The sequence below is a fragment of the Borostomias antarcticus genome (genome assembly GCF_949987555.1).
Source record: "Borostomias antarcticus genome assembly, chromosome: 2".
Lineage (NCBI taxonomy): Eukaryota > Metazoa > Chordata > Actinopteri > Stomiiformes > Stomiidae > Borostomias > Borostomias antarcticus.
The window spans coordinates 23,356,976-23,376,554 of record NC_140235.1 but is presented as its reverse complement, the minus strand read 5'-3'; the positions used below and the strand labels follow the sequence as shown (position 1 = coordinate 23,376,554).

Genomic DNA, 19,579 nt, shown 5'->3' with positions numbered 1-19,579 from the left:
GACATGTTCTCCGCCTTGAATAAGTGCTGAAAGGGAAAGTGCTTAGCTGGCCGTGTTCCAGGGAGTCAGTGAAAAGAGAGCGCGCAGTAGGGCTCCACCAATGGCGTCGCAGTAAAATCATAGAGCAGTGGTGAACCCTGACCTTGACCAGTTCCTCGATGCCGTATCGTCTTATTTGGTTTTAAATGTGTAATATACAATCAAGCTTTTTCATATATGGTATTCTGTTCAAATCCTCCTCTGTCTCTTGACCTCTCTTTCTGTGCTGCTGAGTTCTGTTCCAGCTCCTCCTAAGTCCAGTCTTCTTCTGTGGTGCCGAGTTCTGCTCCAGCTCCTCCTAACTCCAGTCTTCTTCTGTGGTCCTCAGTGCTGTGCGTACTGTAAGCGCCTTGGAGCATCCATCAAGTGCTGTGAGGGGAGCTGCAGCCGCTCCTACCACTTCCCCTGCGCCGCCGCCTCCGGGACCCTCCAGGACGCCACGCTCCGATCGCTCCTCTGCCCCGACCACCTACAGCTCGCCACGCACACCTGTGAGTACACGCAGCGTCCCGAGTTGATGATGATGATGATGATGATATACTGCCCGGGCACGGGTCATTTAGACAGACATGAAGTGAAGTCTGTCACGACTCACGAGTGACGATATACGTGGAAAACATAACCAGAGAACATAATGTCAACCTCAGTGGTCAATGCAGTAAACATCCAAGTATTAGAGGTCTTCTCGGGTCTAAAATGTGGACCCGAAACCGAGATGAACCCGAGACATTCGTTCCGAGATCCGACTAAATCCGATATTTAAAAAAAAATATGTATACCGGCCCCGATTTTGTCCGAGAGCAGGAGTAGGACAGAGACCCGAGACCCGAGTCGGATCGGGTATTTTACGGATCCGACAGGTAGTAGTAGCAAGTAGTCTAGTAGCATTAATCGCTGAGGCTGTCACGGCTGTTGGCTTGCATGCTGTTGCATCACAGTTGGATCAATCATCAATCGACAGGATCAATCGCTGTTTTGTCAGGCTGTGATGTGGCAGCATGGAAATAAAACGGCCGTAAATAAATAAGGCTACACAAAGTTGCCGCTAGGTTTGACCTCTTTATATTCATTTTCTTTCAGCTTATTTTTCACAAGGTAGGCTACTGGTGGTGGCTGCCGTGTCTCCGCTCACATCGTGGCCGCGGTCTCTGAATTCGCGTCATGTGTTTCTCTCGGGTATTATAATGATAAACAGACCCGAGGTAATAGAATCGGATCCACCCGAACCCAATTGACCATAATAAAGCGTGGAAATGTGGACCGGTACCCATACGGGTCTCGGGTCCGGTTCGGGTCCTCTCGGATTTACCCGACCCGTGAAGACCTCTAGTATGTATGCCGGTGATGATGATAATATAATATTGACTGTATATATCTTCCTTCCTTAGTCAAGTCCATTGTGGTGCGTGTTATATATATAGGATAGTCAATATAATGTAATGGTAATGTCCCATCTCTCTCCCCTGCAGTCAAGTCCAGTGTGAGGTGTGCTCTTTTTAAGCAATTGACCACGAGAGGTTACACAGGATTTTACAACAGCTACGGGGCGTTGTTAAAACCCCCGTAGCTGTTGTAAAATCCCCTGTAACCCACTGCCTCGAGTGGTCAATTGCTTTTCTACAACGGTTACTACATATATATATTCACAAAAAACACAGTAGTACAGTAGCATTCAATCATTTATTTACCGATCATTCTTATTATTTTAGTATTTACATAATCTTCCGCGATAGGCTATAGTTCTGAATTAAATGGTTGCCAGGCAACATAGGCTATCTCGCCTATTTGGGTTGGCCTTGTTCACATAAGCCTATATAGGCATAATTCGGGTGGTTCACGTTTATTGCCAATGCTAGCCAATCAGAATCAAGTATCCAAACTCTCCGTTGTAGAATACTGTATTTACGGTACCTCTCTCTCCCCTCCAGTCAAGTCCAGTGTGGAGTGTGAGGTGTGCTCCAGCCCGGGGGAGCTGCAGGACCTGCTGCTGTGCTCCAGCTGTGGGCAGCATTACCACGGCTCCTGTCTGAAACTCACCCCCACGCCTCTCAGGAGGCCCGGCTGGCAGTGCCCCACCTGCAAAGTCTGCCTCACCTGCAGGTGAGGGCCCAAGACATGTCTGGTTTTGTGTTTGGTCGGCCGTTTGTTCTTTCATTTATTAATTTGCTCGTTCATTCGTTCATCCTGTTATTTCATTCATTCATTCATTCATTCGTTCGTTCGTTCGTTCGTTCGTTCGTTCGTTCGTTCGTTCGTTCGTTCGTTCGTTCGTTCGTTCATTCATTCATTCATTCATTCATTCATTCACTCATGCACTCATGTACTTGTGTTTTATTTGCCTATTCATTCATTGTTTCATTCACTTACACTCTTCCAAATGTATTAATTCATCCATCCATCCATCTATTCATCCATCCATCCATCTATTAATCCGTCCATCCATCCCTCCCTGCCTATTGTAAAGGGTTCTTGAGCTGTTGTGGAGGAGAGTGTTATGGCTGAAGGGGAGATCTCTGTACAGAGATGAAAAGGAGAGAAAGTATGTTTGCTTGTACGGTAAATAAACAAGACGGTTTGCCGGAGCTTTAGAGCGAGAGGGATGAGAGAGGGAGTTTATGAAGTGTGTCTACATGCAGCGTTTGATCGCTCTTGAGCGTATGCAAACGCGCCAAGTCAATTCCCCGACAAACTGCTGTAGTGTTTTTATGCGCGGGCTTCACTGCATGCCTGATTCTGTGTGTGTGTGTGTGTGTGTGTGTGTGTGTGTGTAGACAGCAAAGGAGTGCTAAGTTGAATATTAGTTATTGAATATTGAAAATCAAGCGAGGGAAACGTACCGTCTCTTCTTTCACTCTGTGAATCAGGGACTTGTCTCTCTCTCTCCCTTTTTCTCTCTCACCCTTTCTCTTCCTCTCTGTTACTCAGGTGTTGGTCTGGGTTAGATAAGAAAATAAATCACAGAGCAGTTTGATTTGAACAGATGGAATAGAAAATTAAGGGCTGGGGTTTGAAGGTGGGTGGTGGCAAGTGCTAGCTGTGTGTGTGTGTGCGTGTGTGTGTGTGCGTGTGTGCGTGTGTGTGTGTGTGTGTGTGTGTGCGTGTGTGTGTGTGTGTGTGTGTGTGTGTGTGTGTGGAACTGAGATAAAGCTGTAAATATCAGATGGCATTCTCATTCAGTTTGGATTTGTGTCAGCTGAAATGTTGGCCATATATCTTTATAGGGAAAACAAATGCACACACACACACACACCAGAATAATTTGCCTTGACTACTTAGTTACAGTAGAACCTCAGAGATCTGAACCCATCAGGAATGAGGGTCATTTGGATCTCTGAAATATTCTTAACTCTGAAAGTGAGGTTACAATACACCAATTTTACAAAATATAATATTTATTTGTGTGTGTGTGTGCGCAGGACCCGTGGTGAAGACAGCCAAATGCTTGTGTGTGAGCAGTGTGATAAAGGCTACCACACCTTCTGTCTGGAGCCCGTCATGGATCACATACCCAGCAACGGCTGGAGGTGCAAGGTGAGAGACGCTCTCTCTTTCTCTCTTTCTCCCTCCCTCCCCCTCTCTCCCTCTCTCTCTCTCTCACACACACACACACACACACACACACACACACACACACACACACTTATACATACTTGTAACACCTGTACGACACTTGTGACTCACACGTTGACAGATTCCGGTGGTAAAACACAATGATTAACACTTTCCAACACTCAGGACACACGACACACTGGTGTTGCAAGGCACTTCTGCAAACCACTTTGGTGGAAGACTCGGACTACTTTATCCCAAAATACATTGTGCAAATGGTCGAAAACACTGTGTTCACAACACCATAAATTTACCAAGGCACTTAACCCCAACACTAACTGACCCGTGTGCCTCCCTCTTGGTGTGTGAGTGTTTATCTGTTGTCTGCTGGACCAGGTTGAGAGAGGAGTGTGCAGATTTCACTATAGGAAACAGGAGATTTAGCCATGAAGTGTTTTTCAGTTGTCGGAACAGCCTGCTTTAGCCTGCGGTGTTTGGAGGGACAGGAATAGACACCTCCCTGTCTGTTCTCAGGTAGAACGTGCTATGAAGCCTCTAAACGTGAGCTCCTAGATCACGCTTTGTCCGTCTCTCTCAATTATGTCCCTTCGCTCGCATGTTCCTCCATTTCCACCCCCCGTCATCCATCTCTCTCTCTCCTCCCCCTCTGTCTCACTCCCCCTATTCTCTTTTCAACTCCCTGTCCCCTCCCCCTTTCTTTCCTCTTTTCATCTCGCTCTGTTCCTCTCTCACCCTCTCTCCTCCACTCTCCTTTCCTCCATTCTCCTCCTCTTTCCTCCTCTCTCCCCCTCTCTCATCCTCTCTCCTCCACTCTCCTCTTTCCTCCATTCTCCTCCTCTTTCCTCCTCTCTCCACTCTCCTCCTCTCTCCCCCTCTCTCCTTCACTCTCCTCTTCCCTCCACTCTCCTCCCCTCTCCTCCTCTCTCCTCCATTGCCCTCCCCTCTCCTCTCCATTCCCAGTCCCCTAAAGAGTCTTTTGCTGTGTTTGTCCTGGAGTTGGAAATAGCTGCTGGGCTTTTAGAGACTTTTTCTTACAGCTTTTAGTGAAGAGGAAGGAGGAGGAGCGGAGGGATGCAGCCCTGAGACACACATTCTAGCGTGCCCACACACACACACACAGGGGACGTGGAGAGAGACGGGCACACTCAGTCCCTATCCCCACACCCCTCGATCACACGCATTCACACACACACACACACACACACACACACACACACACACACACACACACACACACACACACACACACACACACACACACACACACACCACACACCCTCCCTTCCCCCTCAACAATATCCCAGTCAGGCAGACTTCCCCTGGCCTGGTCAGTATCTACTATAGTGGAGCTAGCTTGCCACAGACAGACTTGGCTGGCCCAGATAATGTGTGTGTGTGTGTCTGTTTGTGTGTCTGTTTGTGTGTCTGTGTGTGTGTGTGTTTGTGTACGTGCGTGTGTATGTGTGTGTGTACGTGCGTGTGTCTGTGTGTGTGTGCGGTGGCTGGACTGGAGCCAGGCATGTGTCGGCTGTCACCATCATAGCTCAGACTGGGGCTGATCTGGTCTGGAATTGGAGAGGAAGGGGGAGGAGAGGGGGGCTGATAGCGGGGATGGTGTGTGTGCGTGCGTGAGTGCGTGTGTGTTCTGTCGCTCTCTCACCCAAAATAACCCATCCAACAGTTTCTGCAGTATTAACGGTGTTCAACTTTATCCCTGCCCCCGCCCCTTCCCCAGAACTGCCGAGTGTGCAGCCAGTGTGCTGTGAGGGTGTCGGGCCAGTGGGCCAATCATCCGTCGCTGTGTGAGGTGTGCCGCCCCACCCTGCCCTGCCCCATCTGTGGACGAGCTCCGGACCCCAACAACCCCCATGACTATCTCACCTGCCACACCTGCAAGAGGTATGTTAGCGATAGCGCACACACACACACACACACACACACACACACACACACACACACACACACACACACCTATCACATTCATGCACACACACTCAAACACACTTGCACGCAAGTGGGTGCACACGCACGCACACACACACACACACACACACACACGCCTGCCTGTGTTGTTGTGATGTAATTTGTTAGTTTCTGTGTCTTCTCAGGTGGCTGCATATGGAGTGTGTGAAGCAGGGTGGGGGGGAGGAGTCTGACCCCCCCTCTCAGGACGGCTACGTCTGCAGCCTATGTATCCGGCTGGAACTGGAGACGGACATGGAGATAAGCCAATCACACCACAGCCCCAGTGATATGGGTCTATCCTTGCCCAGTCCTTCCCAGACACAGACTAGCTCAGTTCATGCTAGCTCTAGTCAAGCCAGCCCAACTCATGCTAGTTCCATCCATCCTAGCCCAACTCATGATAGCCCAAGTCATCCTAGCCCAATCTATGCTAGCCCAACTCATGCTAGCTCCTGTCAGGCTAGCCCTATCCATGCTAGCCCAACTAATGCTAAACCTAGCCATGCTAGCCCAATCCATATTAGCACCATGCTTGCCAGCCCTTGCCCTACCCAGATGCAGAATAGCTCCATGCACACACAGGCTAGCCCCATGGCCACTAGCCCTGTCCATGCTAGTATAACTATCCCAACATATGTTAGTCCACCTCATGTTTGCCCCATGGACACTAGCTCCATCCACGATAGCTTCACTCATGTTAGTCCACCTTATGCTAGTCCTTCTCATGCTAGCCCCACATGGCCAACCCCTAGCCCTGCCTTGACACTGGCTAGTCCCATGCACACACATGCTAGCCCTGTACATGCTAGCCATGACAATTCTAGCTGCAGTCATTCTAGCCCACCTCAAGCTAGCCACAATCATCTGAGCCCTAACCATGCTAGCCCTACTCATGCTAGTCCAACTCATGTTGGCTTTAGTCATGCTAGCCCTAGCCATGCTGTCCTCATCCACAGTTGCCCCAGTCCTACCCAGCCACAGCCCTGCCCCATGCAGGACAGCAGCCCCACCTCACCTAGTCCTAGCCCCATTCAGACAGAATCTAGCACCACCTACACCCTGTCTATCATTGTACCATCTAGCTCTAGCACCAGTCCACCTAGCCCCAGGCCATCTAGCCCCAGTCCCAACGAGACACAGGCTAGCCCCATACATACCCAAGCTAGCCCCATACATACCCAAGCTAGCCCCATACAGGTACAGGATGGTCCTAGCTCCCCTAGCCCCAGCCCACCTAGCCCCAGGACCATCCAGGCCTGGGCTAGCACCAACTGGGCCCCTCGCAGTCATACCCTTACTCAGATAAGTCCAACCTCGACCCCAGTCAGTCCTTCCCAGATCCAGCCCACCTCCACACCAACTAGCCCTGCCCATATCCAGCCCACCTCGACCCCAGCTAGCCCTGCCCATATCCAGCCCACCTCCACACCAACTAGCCCTGCCCAGATCCAGGCCACTTCCAAACCAACTAGCCCTGCCCATATCCAGCCCACCTCCACACCAACTAGCCCTGCCCATATCCAGCCCACCTCCACACCAACTAGCCCTGCCCATATCCAGCCCACCTCGACCCCAGCTAGCCCTGCCCAGATCCAGGCCACCTCCACACCAACTAGCCCTGCCCATATCCAGACCACCTCGACCCCAACTAGCCCTGCCCATATCCAGACCACCTCCACACCAACTAGCCCTGCCCATATCCAGCCCACCTCCACACCAACTAGCCCTGCCCATATCCAGCCCACCTCGACCCCAACTAGCCCTGCCCATATCCAGGCCACCTCCACACCAACTAGCCCTGCCCATATCCAGCCCACCTCCACACCAACTAGCCCTGCCCATATCCAGGCCACCTCGACCCCAACTAGCCCTGCCCATATCCAGGCCACATCCACTCCAGCCAGCCCGGTCCAGATCCAGCCCACCTCCACACCAACTAGCCCTGCTCAGATCCAGCCCACCTCCACACCAACTAGCCCTGCTCAGATCCAGGCCACCTCCACACCAACTAGCCCAGCCCAAATTCAGGACACTTTTACCCCAGACAACCTGGTCCAGATCCAGGCCACCTCCTCTCCAGCCAGCCGGGTCCAGAACCAGGCCACCTCCTCTCCAGCCAGCCCTGTTCAGATCCAGCCCACGTCCACCCCAGCCAGCCCGATCCATGAAGCTACTGACCCAGAACCAGAACCAACTATGGGTGAGCCATTTAACCCAGTGTATAGAAACCCTTCAAGTGTAAGACTCTATATTGCTTCTCATTTATGTATCACTGTAAGCCTGCTTTACAGTGGCCTTTATCAAGCCTGTCTTCCTATTTTCATTCAGAACATTTGTCTCTAACAATGGTGGACACAGTTTCTATCATAGACCAGGCCTCTCTTGAAACGGTGGCTTTTGTCTGAATGAAACTTCCCTGGTTGGATAGAGGTTGAATAAAGCAGTTGAAATAGCTCTTGTAAGCCAACAGTTTATTTCTAATATGTGTTTGTGTTCACATCTCAATAGTGGTAGTGTTTATCGGTGTGGGCTTCCAGCCTTACCAGAGAGAAGCAGAGTAACTAGCTGTGCTATATTCACAGAAGCAGCTGGTGACCAATCAGGGCTAGCCCAGCCAGCTATCAGCCAATAATAATTTCTTGGAAGGCGTCATTAATGGGGCCTAATGAAAATGGACCGTGCTAGCTGCCTGGCAGGCTGGGGGGAGGGAGGTGCAGGCAGGCAGCCTAGGAGAGTGGGGGCGGGAGAAAGCAAGAGGGAGAGTATGCTAGAGGGGAGAGAGTAAAGGCAGGCAGGCAGAGAAACAAACATGCAGACAGACAGGCAAGCAGAGAAACAAACAGACAAACATGCAGACGGACAGACAGACAGACAGACATGCATACAGAGGCAGGCAGACACAGGCAGAGAAACAGACAGACAGGCAGGCATATGGTGAGGCTGGAAGGCTGACATCGGGCAAGGCAGGGAGGAAGCGAGGGAGGCGGGCTTAGAGAGAGGCTGGGTGGGGGGCACGGAGGCTGGGAGGCAGGCGGGTTGGCAGGCAGATAAATGACTGTGTGTTCCTGTTGTGATTTACCTCCGATGCTTTCCCTACAGAGCTGGGCTAGGGGGCGGGGGAGACTAGCCAATGAGGCTGGGAACCAGAGGACTTAAAAGAGGAGGATGGAGGGAGGAGGAGAGGACCGTAGGCCTTCCGTGACTTGCTGCATGTGTTTATATTATAGGCATCTAGGCATGCAAATTAGAAAACACATGAGCCTATACCTTGAGGTGAACTGCTACCCCTTCTTCTCCCTCTCTTTCTCTCTCTCTTTCTCCACCCGCTCTGACCCTCTACCCCTCCCTCCCTGGGCCTCTCTGTCTCTCTCTTTTACCCTGCTTTAGTACCTCTCTTTTAATTCTTCTCTCCCTCCCTCCCTCCCCTCTCCCTGGTCTAATTCGGTGCAGCCAGTAGTGGATTGGTGGAGAGAGAGAGGGAGAGAGAGGGAGGTAAAGGTCTTTCCCTCAGCGGATGTAGCCTGAAAGAGTCCACTCAGAGGTGTGACTGAGGAGACCGGCAGGAGGAGGGGAGAGAGATGGAGGAGGAGGAGGGGGGGAGAGAGAGAGAGAGAGAGAGAGAGAGAGCCTCTTCATTAGTTGTTGTGTGGTAGAAAGGGCTGGACTAGAGAGCATAGAGCCCTCTTTATGTACCAGAGAGTGTGTATTGGCCTTGCAGGTGTAAGTGTTCCTGTGTGTGTGTGTGTTTGTGCATGCGCGTGCATGCGTGGGGGAAATGCTCTAGTCTAGTCTCTGCTCTGTTCTCTTGGGGGAGGGGAGGAGGAGGGTAGAACTCCCAGGAGACAGTGCGGTCGTGTTAAAAATAGCTCACAGGTCTCAGCCAATGGGAGTGTTTGGCTGGCCTCCCCATCTGTAAACGATAGGCACGTGGTCGCCGTGGCAGCAGGGGGGCGGGGATTGAACAGTGCTAGTGAAGAGGAGGGGGACAGATACACATCCTCTCTCTCTCTATCTCTCTCTCTCTCTCTCTCTCCTTCTCTCTGCCTTTCTATCTCTCTTTCTTTTCTTTCTCTGTCTCTCCTTATCTCTCTGAAGCCAAATTCCCATTGACCCAAAAACTCACTTACACCCACTAACATCTGGGTTTTGTCTTCAGTGTGAAAGGGTACACTCAGCATTCATCCCCGTGTCTGATGACTGCAGTAGACGCGGGTATTTCTGCTCCGATCAGCAGTGATGTGAACACCCGCGGAGGCAAATTGAATAGTAAACCGTTATCTTCCCTTGTTGTCCAAATGAGCAACTTTTGCCTATTGCTACTTGTAGATTTCAAACTTTATTAAAAGACACACCCCAATGGGAGTTCTACATCACAGTATAATACAAATACAACTAGATTAAAAAAGAAAGAAAAACATTCTGTTAGCTTGCTAGTAGCCTAGTCTAGGACTTCTCACAAGCCACTATGGCTCACTCGAACTCTCGCCCCCTTTCCAGCGCATTTGTGATGTCAAATGTGACGCACCAGAAAAACAACGGCAAGGCACTGTGATGTAAATGCTGTCAATCGCCTGTTAGTCCGGCGTCTCCTCCCAGTGGTCCCGCATTTACAAAACCCATTTATAGGCGCTAATCTTGGTGGAAAAAGGATGTAACTCTATCTCTCTCTCTAACTTCCCCTCTCTTTCTCCCATCGTCTTTCTCTCGTCTCCCTCACACTCTACATCCTATCATTTGCTATCTCATTCCCTCTTTCACCACCTTTTACTCTCTTTCACACGTTCTCCCACTCCGTCTCTCTCTCTTTCTCACCCTGCTCTCTCCAGTGTTAATGTCCTCATTGGACCCTAGATCCAGTGTGAATGCATTCTCCACCACTGATGTCACCTTAGTGAGGGGGTCCTGGCACCACACGCACACACACACGCACACGCACACACACACACACACACACACACACACACACACACACACACACACACACACACACACACAAATTCTCTCTTACACACACACAGACTGTCTTACATGCACACGCACACACACACGCAAACTCTCTTTTACACACACACACACACACACACACACACACGCACACACACACACACACTCACTCACACGGACACCCACACACACATTTCTCTCCTCTGGAGCCATGCCCTAACAGTGGGGGTCCCTGGCTGCTTTTCTGTGTTCTCCTGGGTGGCTGCAGCCTGGCTGCCCATCTCTCTCCCTGTGGTACTCACTAACACTTCAGAGGGTTGTGCGTGTGTGCGTGTGTGCGTGTGTGCGTGCGTGTGTGTGTGTGAGAGAGAGAGGTTGACTCGCGTTAAGAGTGAGGGAGAGGGCGGAAGATGGGAGAGAGGGAAGAGGAAGAGACGAGGAGAGAGTAGGAGGGGAGGGGCCAAGGTGAGTGGGGAGAGGAGAGGGGACTCAGATTAAGGCCTGGGTTACACAGCAACGTTCCGAGAACGTTTGGTTCCCGTTTGCACCTCGCAGTTACATGGCAACGGCATTAGCGTTTAGAAAACCCATTACATTTTATGAATGCTGCAAGGGGTGTTTTCATTCTCACTTTCCTAGATTCCGTTGCCGTGTAAACAGGCGAAAGCGATCTCGTTTTGATAACGATGAAGGACGTTCGGCTATTGTACAGTTAAATAATAACACATCATTTTAAAGCTCAGAATGTAATTGTAGGATTCTCTACTACTCTTGTCCGACCAAGATTCTATATAGATCTAGCCTATTAGTCGAGCAATAAAGCTTGGTCGATAAAAAAATAGGCTATAGGCTAGGGCTGCACAATTAATAGTGAATTAATCGAAATCGCGACCTCCGCTTTGCTTTGAGTGTGCTAGGACTACACGGACGAATCACAGGCGCTTATGCTGTCTGACCAATCACATGCGTTCTCGCTGAGTGGTTAAGAAAAAGATGATGTCGCTCAAGCCCAGCAGGTCATATGCAAACTGTGCAGAGCTAAAGCTATTACTTTGAAATATTAATCGCAATTATTAATCGCAATTACCATTTTGAAGCAAATAATCGCAATTATTATATTTTGTCATAATCGTGCAGCCCTACTATAGGCTATATAACATTAATAAAATAGACTTCGAGTTTCCTAATTATATGACTTCATGTATGACTCCATACATAGCCACGGGAGTGTATTTTTTAGCAGAGTGCTGCTGACAAAAGTCTCAGCCCAATCTCTAAAATGCATGGTGTGCATTATAAAAAGTAGGCCTATCTTTATTTCATTTTGTTAGGATATTCTATTCGATTTGATTTTGTTCTGCTATTCTAATCTGTCCTATCTGTTATTCTTTTATGCATTATAGTAGTCAAAATGCAATATCCAAAGACACAGCAGCAGCATTATATAATTTAGACAAACTGCAATCTCCAAACACTAGACTTCGAAAAATGACACCCTCTCCCATCTAGACGATGAGTTTTTAGTCACAGACTATACAATTTTGCAAAGACTGGGATCATGCAGGTCATTTGCATAAAGACTAAAAACTTCAGATAATATTAAACATGCTTAATTTTACCAGAACGAGAGAGACTGATTTAAGACTCGGATTGCCAAACGGGGAGCGTGATTGGATCATTTGGATGGATGGACAAAATGAGAGGTTATTATGGAATATGATCCAGGGTAGACCAAGTTGAAGCGCCTAATCTAGCAGGCCTACATCAAAAGAAACAACAACAACAACAACAATAATAATAATACTAATAATAATAATAATAACAATAACAATAATAAAACAATAATTATAATAATAACACTTATGCTGAATAACGAATTAGGCCTACTAGTTAATTGCTATTGTAACTAAGGAATACACCCTAATTTGGAAATGTAGGCCTGAGAACAGACTGACCAAGATTTCCTTTGATTGAAGACAGGAAGCCCTAAATAAATGCATTCGAAACAAATTATTTTCATAGACGACTGTCAGGGTCAGTCTACAACAGGCATGCACATGCCCAGTGTTGCGAATGGTGTTGCGATATCGTTGCCGTGTAACCCTGATAACTTCTGGCAGTTGCCGTGCAACTTGGAGGTCATTCTCGTTCCGTTGTCATTCTCGTTCTCGAAATGTTGCCGTGAAACCCAGGCCTAAGTGTGTGTGAATAACTGTGACTCAGTGAATGAGATCAGATCAGAGGAATGAGCATAATAGGACTGTGAGTAAAGATGACTCTGAGTAAAAGACTGATGGCTGCAGCCTCTGTGACAGAAGGATTGTTCCCTCCGTTCAGGGCGGAATGTTGCTATGCTCGGCCCTGGAAACCCTCGCCGTGGCGATTTAACGACTAGACCGACCGAGCCCGGTTGTCATGGAGATGCCAACTTCCGCTGTCTCTACCCCACACCGGCTTGCTCTCCTTTCTGACGGAAAGGAGAGAGAAGTGACGGGAGAGGAGGATGGAGAGGAAAGTTGATGGACAACAGTGATGGAGGGAGAGAGTGATGGATGGAGGGAGGGAGGGAGTGATGGAGGGAGATAAGCGCCTTGAAGACATGGTCTCATTAGCCCGACATCAGAGGCTAATTGAGTGGATGTGTGAATGGCTCTAATTGAATGATGCTGCTGTCTGCTAGCTAGAGTAGGTGGTGAATGGAGCTTCAATCTCATACTTCACTAGCCTAGACAAAAACGTTTTTGCTATACATTCTGGACTTCCAGCCGGCCAAAACTATTTGAGTAGGTGGTAGGACTTGCTTTGACAGACAGACTGCTTCAGCCAATCAGCGTAACAAAACATAGATCAAACTTTTACCAAATCCAGTTGGAAGAACGGCGAAAACGTCTTTCCCACTGAGAAACTCCACGAATGCATACTCTTGTTCTTTAATTGTTATTGAGTCTACAGTATTTCTGCAATAACTGCACTTATAGCTGTATTTATTCTTCTAACGTTAATGTTACCGCTCGTTGGCCCAATCAGGGACTAGGGGCGGATGCAGTCCCTGGGAAAACTCAAATCGTTCTGGACGGCTGGAAGTCCAGACTGTATGGTGAAAACCAGAGGAAGTCTGGCTTCCAGGCTAATACTTCACCAGCCAACATGAAAAACAGTTTTTGTTCATCCTACCAAGAATTTGAAAAAAATAAACAAAGATAAAGAGAAAATAAAGAGAGCATGCAGGACAGCAAAGGTTTGTGGTTTGTGTGGAAAGAAAACCAGACTTTTTAAAAACCAGGTAATCATTTATTAGATGAGGTAATCTCTTTCGAGATTGAATGGGAGGGGATTATTAGATTGACCCCAGAGCCCACCACCTGGGGGCGCACGCCATAATTCATTTTTCCCACTGAGTACATTTTGCTTTGCACATGAAAAAAAACCTGTTATAGTGTATTGTACTCTGGAGATAGAGATAGGGTATGGCTAGGTCATATTGACCCTCATTTATCAAAGGAGCGCAGATCTGAGGGCAGATCCAAGCGCAGAAATGATGGTACGACAGCGTTCACTTGTAAGTTGTGTTTGGCTGAGATATGAATGGGACTTCGGACACAAAACTATCAATAGCCGATCGGCTACAGCTGTGTCAAACTCAGCTACTTAAACAGTTGATGCACAATTACTTGGTGAAATTCTCAGATGACCCCGCCGTTTTGGGCTTATAATAGCCTGAGATCAGGACACATCACTTTCCCTCTCTGAAAGCTTAGCTTCAGTAAAGATATGATTCATTCATAAACAATAGTTATGGTTAGTATAGCTTGTGACAGGCTGTTGACAAATGCGACAGCCCTGAAAATGACGTTGAAGGGCATTCCAAACGAGCGTTATTTTGACACCCTACTCCCCATGCCCTTCACAGTGCTCACTACGAAGGGAATACACTCCGTAGGGTGTAGGGATGAGCCCTTTGGTTTTCAATACAGCCGTGTGTCACAGTCAACTTGAACACAATCGTGCTTCAGGTATACATAATGGCTGCATTACAATCCATCCTTGTGTTGAACCAAAGGAACCACCGGTGACACGTCCGCGTAGCCATTTGGTTCATTTTAATCATTTAGTCAGGACCAACTTCGGTCCTCTGGATGTCGGACAGTGCCATGCTCTCTAAAGGCGTTCTGAGAAGTTGGCCTACCTCCTCAGGATGACCTACCACCCATTATATTGTGCTTAATTCATAGCGCATGCTGTCAAGTAGAAAATGTCCATCAGAACACTGTGACACAATAAATAGAAGGGAATAATAATCAGTGTAATCAGATAGCTAGACAGCTACAGTAGGAACTGGACTGCACTCCCCCTTTCCCAATGCTATTTATACTCAAATAAACTTGATGAGCTGGGGGGTGGGGAGGATCCAACCAACGCCAACAGTCACCACAAATAGGCTACATTTCTATCCCCATTGTCCATGTCCAGTGCGCATTTCCTGCTTTTAAAATAATCTCGAATCCAAACTCTAATTGTAATCTCTATCTCCGCTGCTGTGATAACATATTAAAGCCTATTATTACTAGGCTACTGTTAACCTTATTATTTATTTATTTATTTAGGTAGCCTACGTTATTTGACTGTCTACTATGGTCAGCCATCCAGTCAATGACGTCAAACTGTAGCCTAGGCTAAATGCATTTCTTCTGAGCCAGTCCCGCAAACAGTTCTGATCAAATTCATAGGTTACTGCATTACAGGGCTACAGTAGGCTATTTATTGATTGTATATTTAATGTCTTTGTATGCTCAGCATCATTGAAATGAGGTCCCCCGATGATAACAGGCCATTGTAAATCCAAGTGTTGGATTTAGCCGTGATGCTAATTTTCGCTATGTTTATACTCCATTGCCTTATGCTAAAAATTTTAAGAGGGGCGGGGGTCCCGTTGGGGGGTCGGGCCTCCCCTCCACAGCAATGTTAGGGGAAATACTCACATAGAAGAGGCCTTTACAAAGTATAATATTTAGCCATAGGGTAGGCTCCTTATTTTGAAGTGATGAATAGGCCTACTGTACAGTATGTGACTGTGCTTAGATGCCAGTTAGAATCAGTCTCATGACAATTCTCATACGCGTGGCTGAGACTCGACATGAGATTTGGTTGCTGTCTCCGCTCACCTCCAAATTGATAAATGCCGACCTTGGTGTGGAAACGACCGTACGCCCAGTTCTGTTGTACGATCTCTTAGTAAATGAGGGCCATTATGTTTTCCAACCATGACAATTTTTATAATTAATTAGATGGGGACATTGGAGAGTCTGTGAGGTTGAGTCAGACAGTGGAGAGCAGCTCTCTAGCATGCGGAGAGAGGCTGGCGCTTGTGACGTAAGGAGTCTCTAAAAGGCTCGGAAGCACGCAGCCCGGCTCTGCGAAGCTACCGGAGCTCTGGAGAGAGGCGTTCACTGCCTGAGATCAAACTTTGTTCAGTGCCGTCACACGAGTGAGAAGTGGGGCGAATGTAACACAGTGGTCAGAGCAGAAGTTACATATCTGTCATACTACACTGAATCCTTTCTTTTAGCTGTAAATGGTCGGACATGTCAAAAAGCTTGCGAGTCAATACAGCCCCCCCCTTATATTCCGCGATTGGATGCATGTGGGCATGTGATCACGGTCTCGTGGTCTGAGAAGAAGTCTGTGGGCGAACTTCACGCCAAGAAGACAACCAGTTTCATTCAACGACTGCACACGATGACGACATGTGTCATGGGTTGGGGACGTCAGGTTCACTGTGCTCTTGTCTCTGTGTGTTTTTCTCTGTGCCAGGTTTCTCTCCCCCCACAGAAGCTAAATTGAATCCCTTTGATGAGGAAACCTTGATTAATGCATTGTCTCTCTGCCAACCCCCTCTCTCTCTCTGCTCAGTTTGGGCTAGCAGCCCAGGTGTTCACAAGGATAGTGATAATATACAGCCTCTACAAATCACTGTGACTGACCTCTCTCTCTCTCTCTCTCTCTCTCTCGCTCTCTCTCTCTCTTCCTCTCTCCCTGTCCTCTTGGCTGTCTTCCGTCCGTCTGTCTTTCCTCTCTGTCTCCTTCCCCAGATGTCTTCATGGCTGTTGTGGAGCCAGAGAGGGAGGAGGAGATGAATGAGGAGGAGGAGAAAGAGGAAGTGCAGCTAAAAGAGGAGGAGAAGGAGGAGGTGCTGCAACTACAGGAAGTGGAGATGCAGCTACAGGAAGTGGAAATGCAGCAGCAGGAGGAGGAGATGGAGGTGCTACAGGAGCAGGAAGTGGAGGAGGAGGAGGAGATGAAGGAGGTGCTGCGGAAGGAGGAGGTGCATTTGGTGGAGGAGGAGCAACAGGCGACTGAGCATCAGACTGAGGTACAGGTGGATATGCAGGAGGAGACGGAGGCACAACATGAGGAGTTGCAGCAGCAGCAGCAGGAGGAGGAGGAGGAGCAGACCGAGGAAGTGCTTTTGATGAAGGAGATACAACTGGAGGAGGCCCAGCAGCAACAGTGGGAGGTGCAGGAGGAGAAAGAGGATGTGCAGGAGGTGCTGGAGCATCAACAAGAGGAGCTGCAGCAGCAAGAGAGGGAGGTGCAGGAGCAGAAAGAGGAGCTGCTTTTGGTGGAGGAGCAGGAGCATGAGGACGTGCAGATGGCTGATGAGCATCATCAAGAGGAGGCGCAGCAGCAACAGAGGGAGGTGCAGGAGCAGAATGAGGAGGTGCTTTTGGTGGAGGAGCAGGAGCAGAATGAAGAGGTGCTTTTGGGGGAGGAGCAAGAGCAAAAGGAGGAGGTGCAGATAGTGGAGGAACGTCAACAAGAGGAGGCCCAGCAGCAGAAGGAGGGGATACATCAGGAGCCAGAAGTTTGTGCCAGCCCTCTGGAGAAGGAGGAGCAGGAGGATAAGATGTCTCCTTCAGGTACTATATAATACTGATCACTGACATGTCTTTATCTCCTTACCTTATCTTCTTTCCTTAACTCCTTTCCTTTATTAATTTCCTTACCTTTTTAATGATGTAGTTTTTTTAAATCTTTCCTTCTTGTTTCCTTTCCTTATAGCATTTCCTTTTTTTATTGTCCTTGTCTACTCTTCTCCATATCATATGAGAGTAAAACGAGATGATGATGGATGAGGATGATATGACAGTATGATGTGGTTTTTGAAGCAGCATGTTGTCTTGCTCCCTCCAGGACCAGGGTCAGCCCAGGAGATCCAGGTGACTGTCACCCTGACAGAGGGACCTGAGTCCTCCACCACAGCTGCCTCTCCAGACCCCTCATCCATCTCTCCCCAGGCGTTACCCCTCCACCCTCACGAGTCACCCCTCTCCCCAAAGAACGCCCCTCGGGACTCCCCCCTCCCACCTCAGGCCTCACCCCTCTCCCCCCAGGACTCACCCCCGTCCCCAAAGAATCCCCCTCAGGACTCCCCCGTCCCACCTCAGGCTTCACCCCTCTCCTTCCAGGCCTCCCCTCCTCAGGCCTCCTCCACTTTACTCCAGGCCTCCGCCCCAGCCTCGCCCCTCTCCCCCCAAGCCTCGCCCCTCTCCCCCCAAGCCTCACCCCTCTCCCCCCAAGCCTCGCCCCTCTCCCCCCAAGCCTCACCCCTCTCCCCCCAAGCCTCGGCCCACTCCCCCCAAGCCTCACCCCTCCCACCGCAAGCCTCGCCCCTCTCCCCCCAAGCCTCACCCCTCCCACCGCAAGCCTCGCCGCTCTCCCCCCAAGCCTCGCCCCTCTCCCCCCAAGCCTCACCCCTCCCACCGCAAGCCTCGCCCCTCTCCCCCCAAGCCTCGCCCCTCTCCCCCCAAACCTCACCCCACTCGCCCCGAGCCTCTCCCCTCTCCGCTGAGGCCTCCCCCCTCCTAGAATCTCCCCCGAAGACTGGATCCCAAGCCTTTACCTCACCTCTCTCCCCCAAGGACTGCCCCCTCCCTTCCCAGGACTCCCTACTCACTGAGTCTGCGGCGAGGACCGGGTCCTCCCCCCTCCCCTCACCCCAGGGCTCCCCCCTCACCCTCCAGCAGCCCACCTCACCTGCTTCTCTGGCTCCGCCCTCACACCTCGCTGTTCAAGACTCCCCCCTCTCCTCCTCCCCCCTCCATGACTCCCCCCGCCCCTCCCCCAATGACTCCCCCCTCCTCTCCCAGAGTCCAGTTGCTCTGATGGAGGACCACCAGGAAGAGGAAACCACGGAACAGGATGCAGAACCTGGCAAATGGGCAGTGCCTGCGCCGGCAGAACCACTGCCCAGTGACACGGAGGAGAGCCAATCAGAGGGCCCCAAACCTGGCGTTGCGTCACCCACCAAAGAAACTATATCCCATGAGCCTTTGCAGGGGAACATAGAGGAGGGGGAGCCTCCCACAGAGGAGGAGGAACCTATGGACATAGCAGATGTGGAACCTTCTCCTTTAGAGCCAGACGGTCCACAGGAGAATGTTGAGGAGAACATTCTAGAACCTATGAAGGAGCTACTCGGGGAGGCTGAGGAGAGAGAGGAGGAGAAATCGGAGGAGGAGGAGGAGGAGGAAGAGGAGAAGGTTTTGGAGGAGGAGAAACAGCAGGAGAAGATATTGGATGTATTTGAAAAGGGGGAGGTGGCTCCCAGCGCTCTGTCCGATGCAGAGGATATACTAGGAGCACCAGACTTGAGCCCCATGACCGACCAGGATACTGCTGTTGACATGGAGATGGATACCATGGATACCACTCCTGCCAGCCATCACAGCCTATCAGAGCCCAGCTCACCCCGGGGGCGGGTTTTAGCCGCTGATTCTCGCCGTGGTTGTTGGTCCCCACTCAGACTGACCCAGTCCCCCTTTTCCACGGAGGCCTCCCCTAGAGAACCCACCCCCTCCCCCACCAGAGACACCTCTCCTCCCCAACAGGAGGCCACCCCTACCCGGGCACAGTCTCAAATCCAGCCCCAGGCTCAAACCCAGGCCCAGTCTGGATATCCCACCACGGTGATTCCCTTGACCCCTAAGATCGGCATGGGCAAGCCTGCCATCTCTAAGCGGAGGTTCTCCCCAGGACGACCTCGAGTCAAACAGGTAAGACT

At 49.9% G+C, this 19,579-nt stretch overlaps 1 protein-coding gene across 1 annotated transcript in view; it reads left to right on the top strand.

Annotated features, from left to right (window-relative positions):
• The window catches only part of kmt2ca (lysine (K)-specific methyltransferase 2Ca), a 91,070-nt gene that overhangs the window by 11,257 nt on the left and 60,234 nt on the right, over positions 1-19,579 (top strand). Inside the window, exons 5-13 of the mRNA XM_084453845.1 lie at positions 368-530; positions 1,968-2,139; positions 3,456-3,570; positions 5,345-5,508; positions 5,718-6,270; positions 16,721-17,435; positions 17,710-17,735; positions 18,666-18,914; positions 19,041-19,571. Coding sequence (XP_084309971.1) covers positions 368-530; positions 1,968-2,139; positions 3,456-3,570; positions 5,345-5,508; positions 5,718-6,270; positions 16,721-17,435; positions 17,710-17,735; positions 18,666-18,914; positions 19,041-19,571 — 2,688 coding nt within the window. The remainder of the gene's footprint in view (positions 1-367; positions 531-1,967; positions 2,140-3,455; positions 3,571-5,344; positions 5,509-5,717; positions 6,271-16,720; positions 17,436-17,709; positions 17,736-18,665; positions 18,915-19,040; positions 19,572-19,579) is intronic.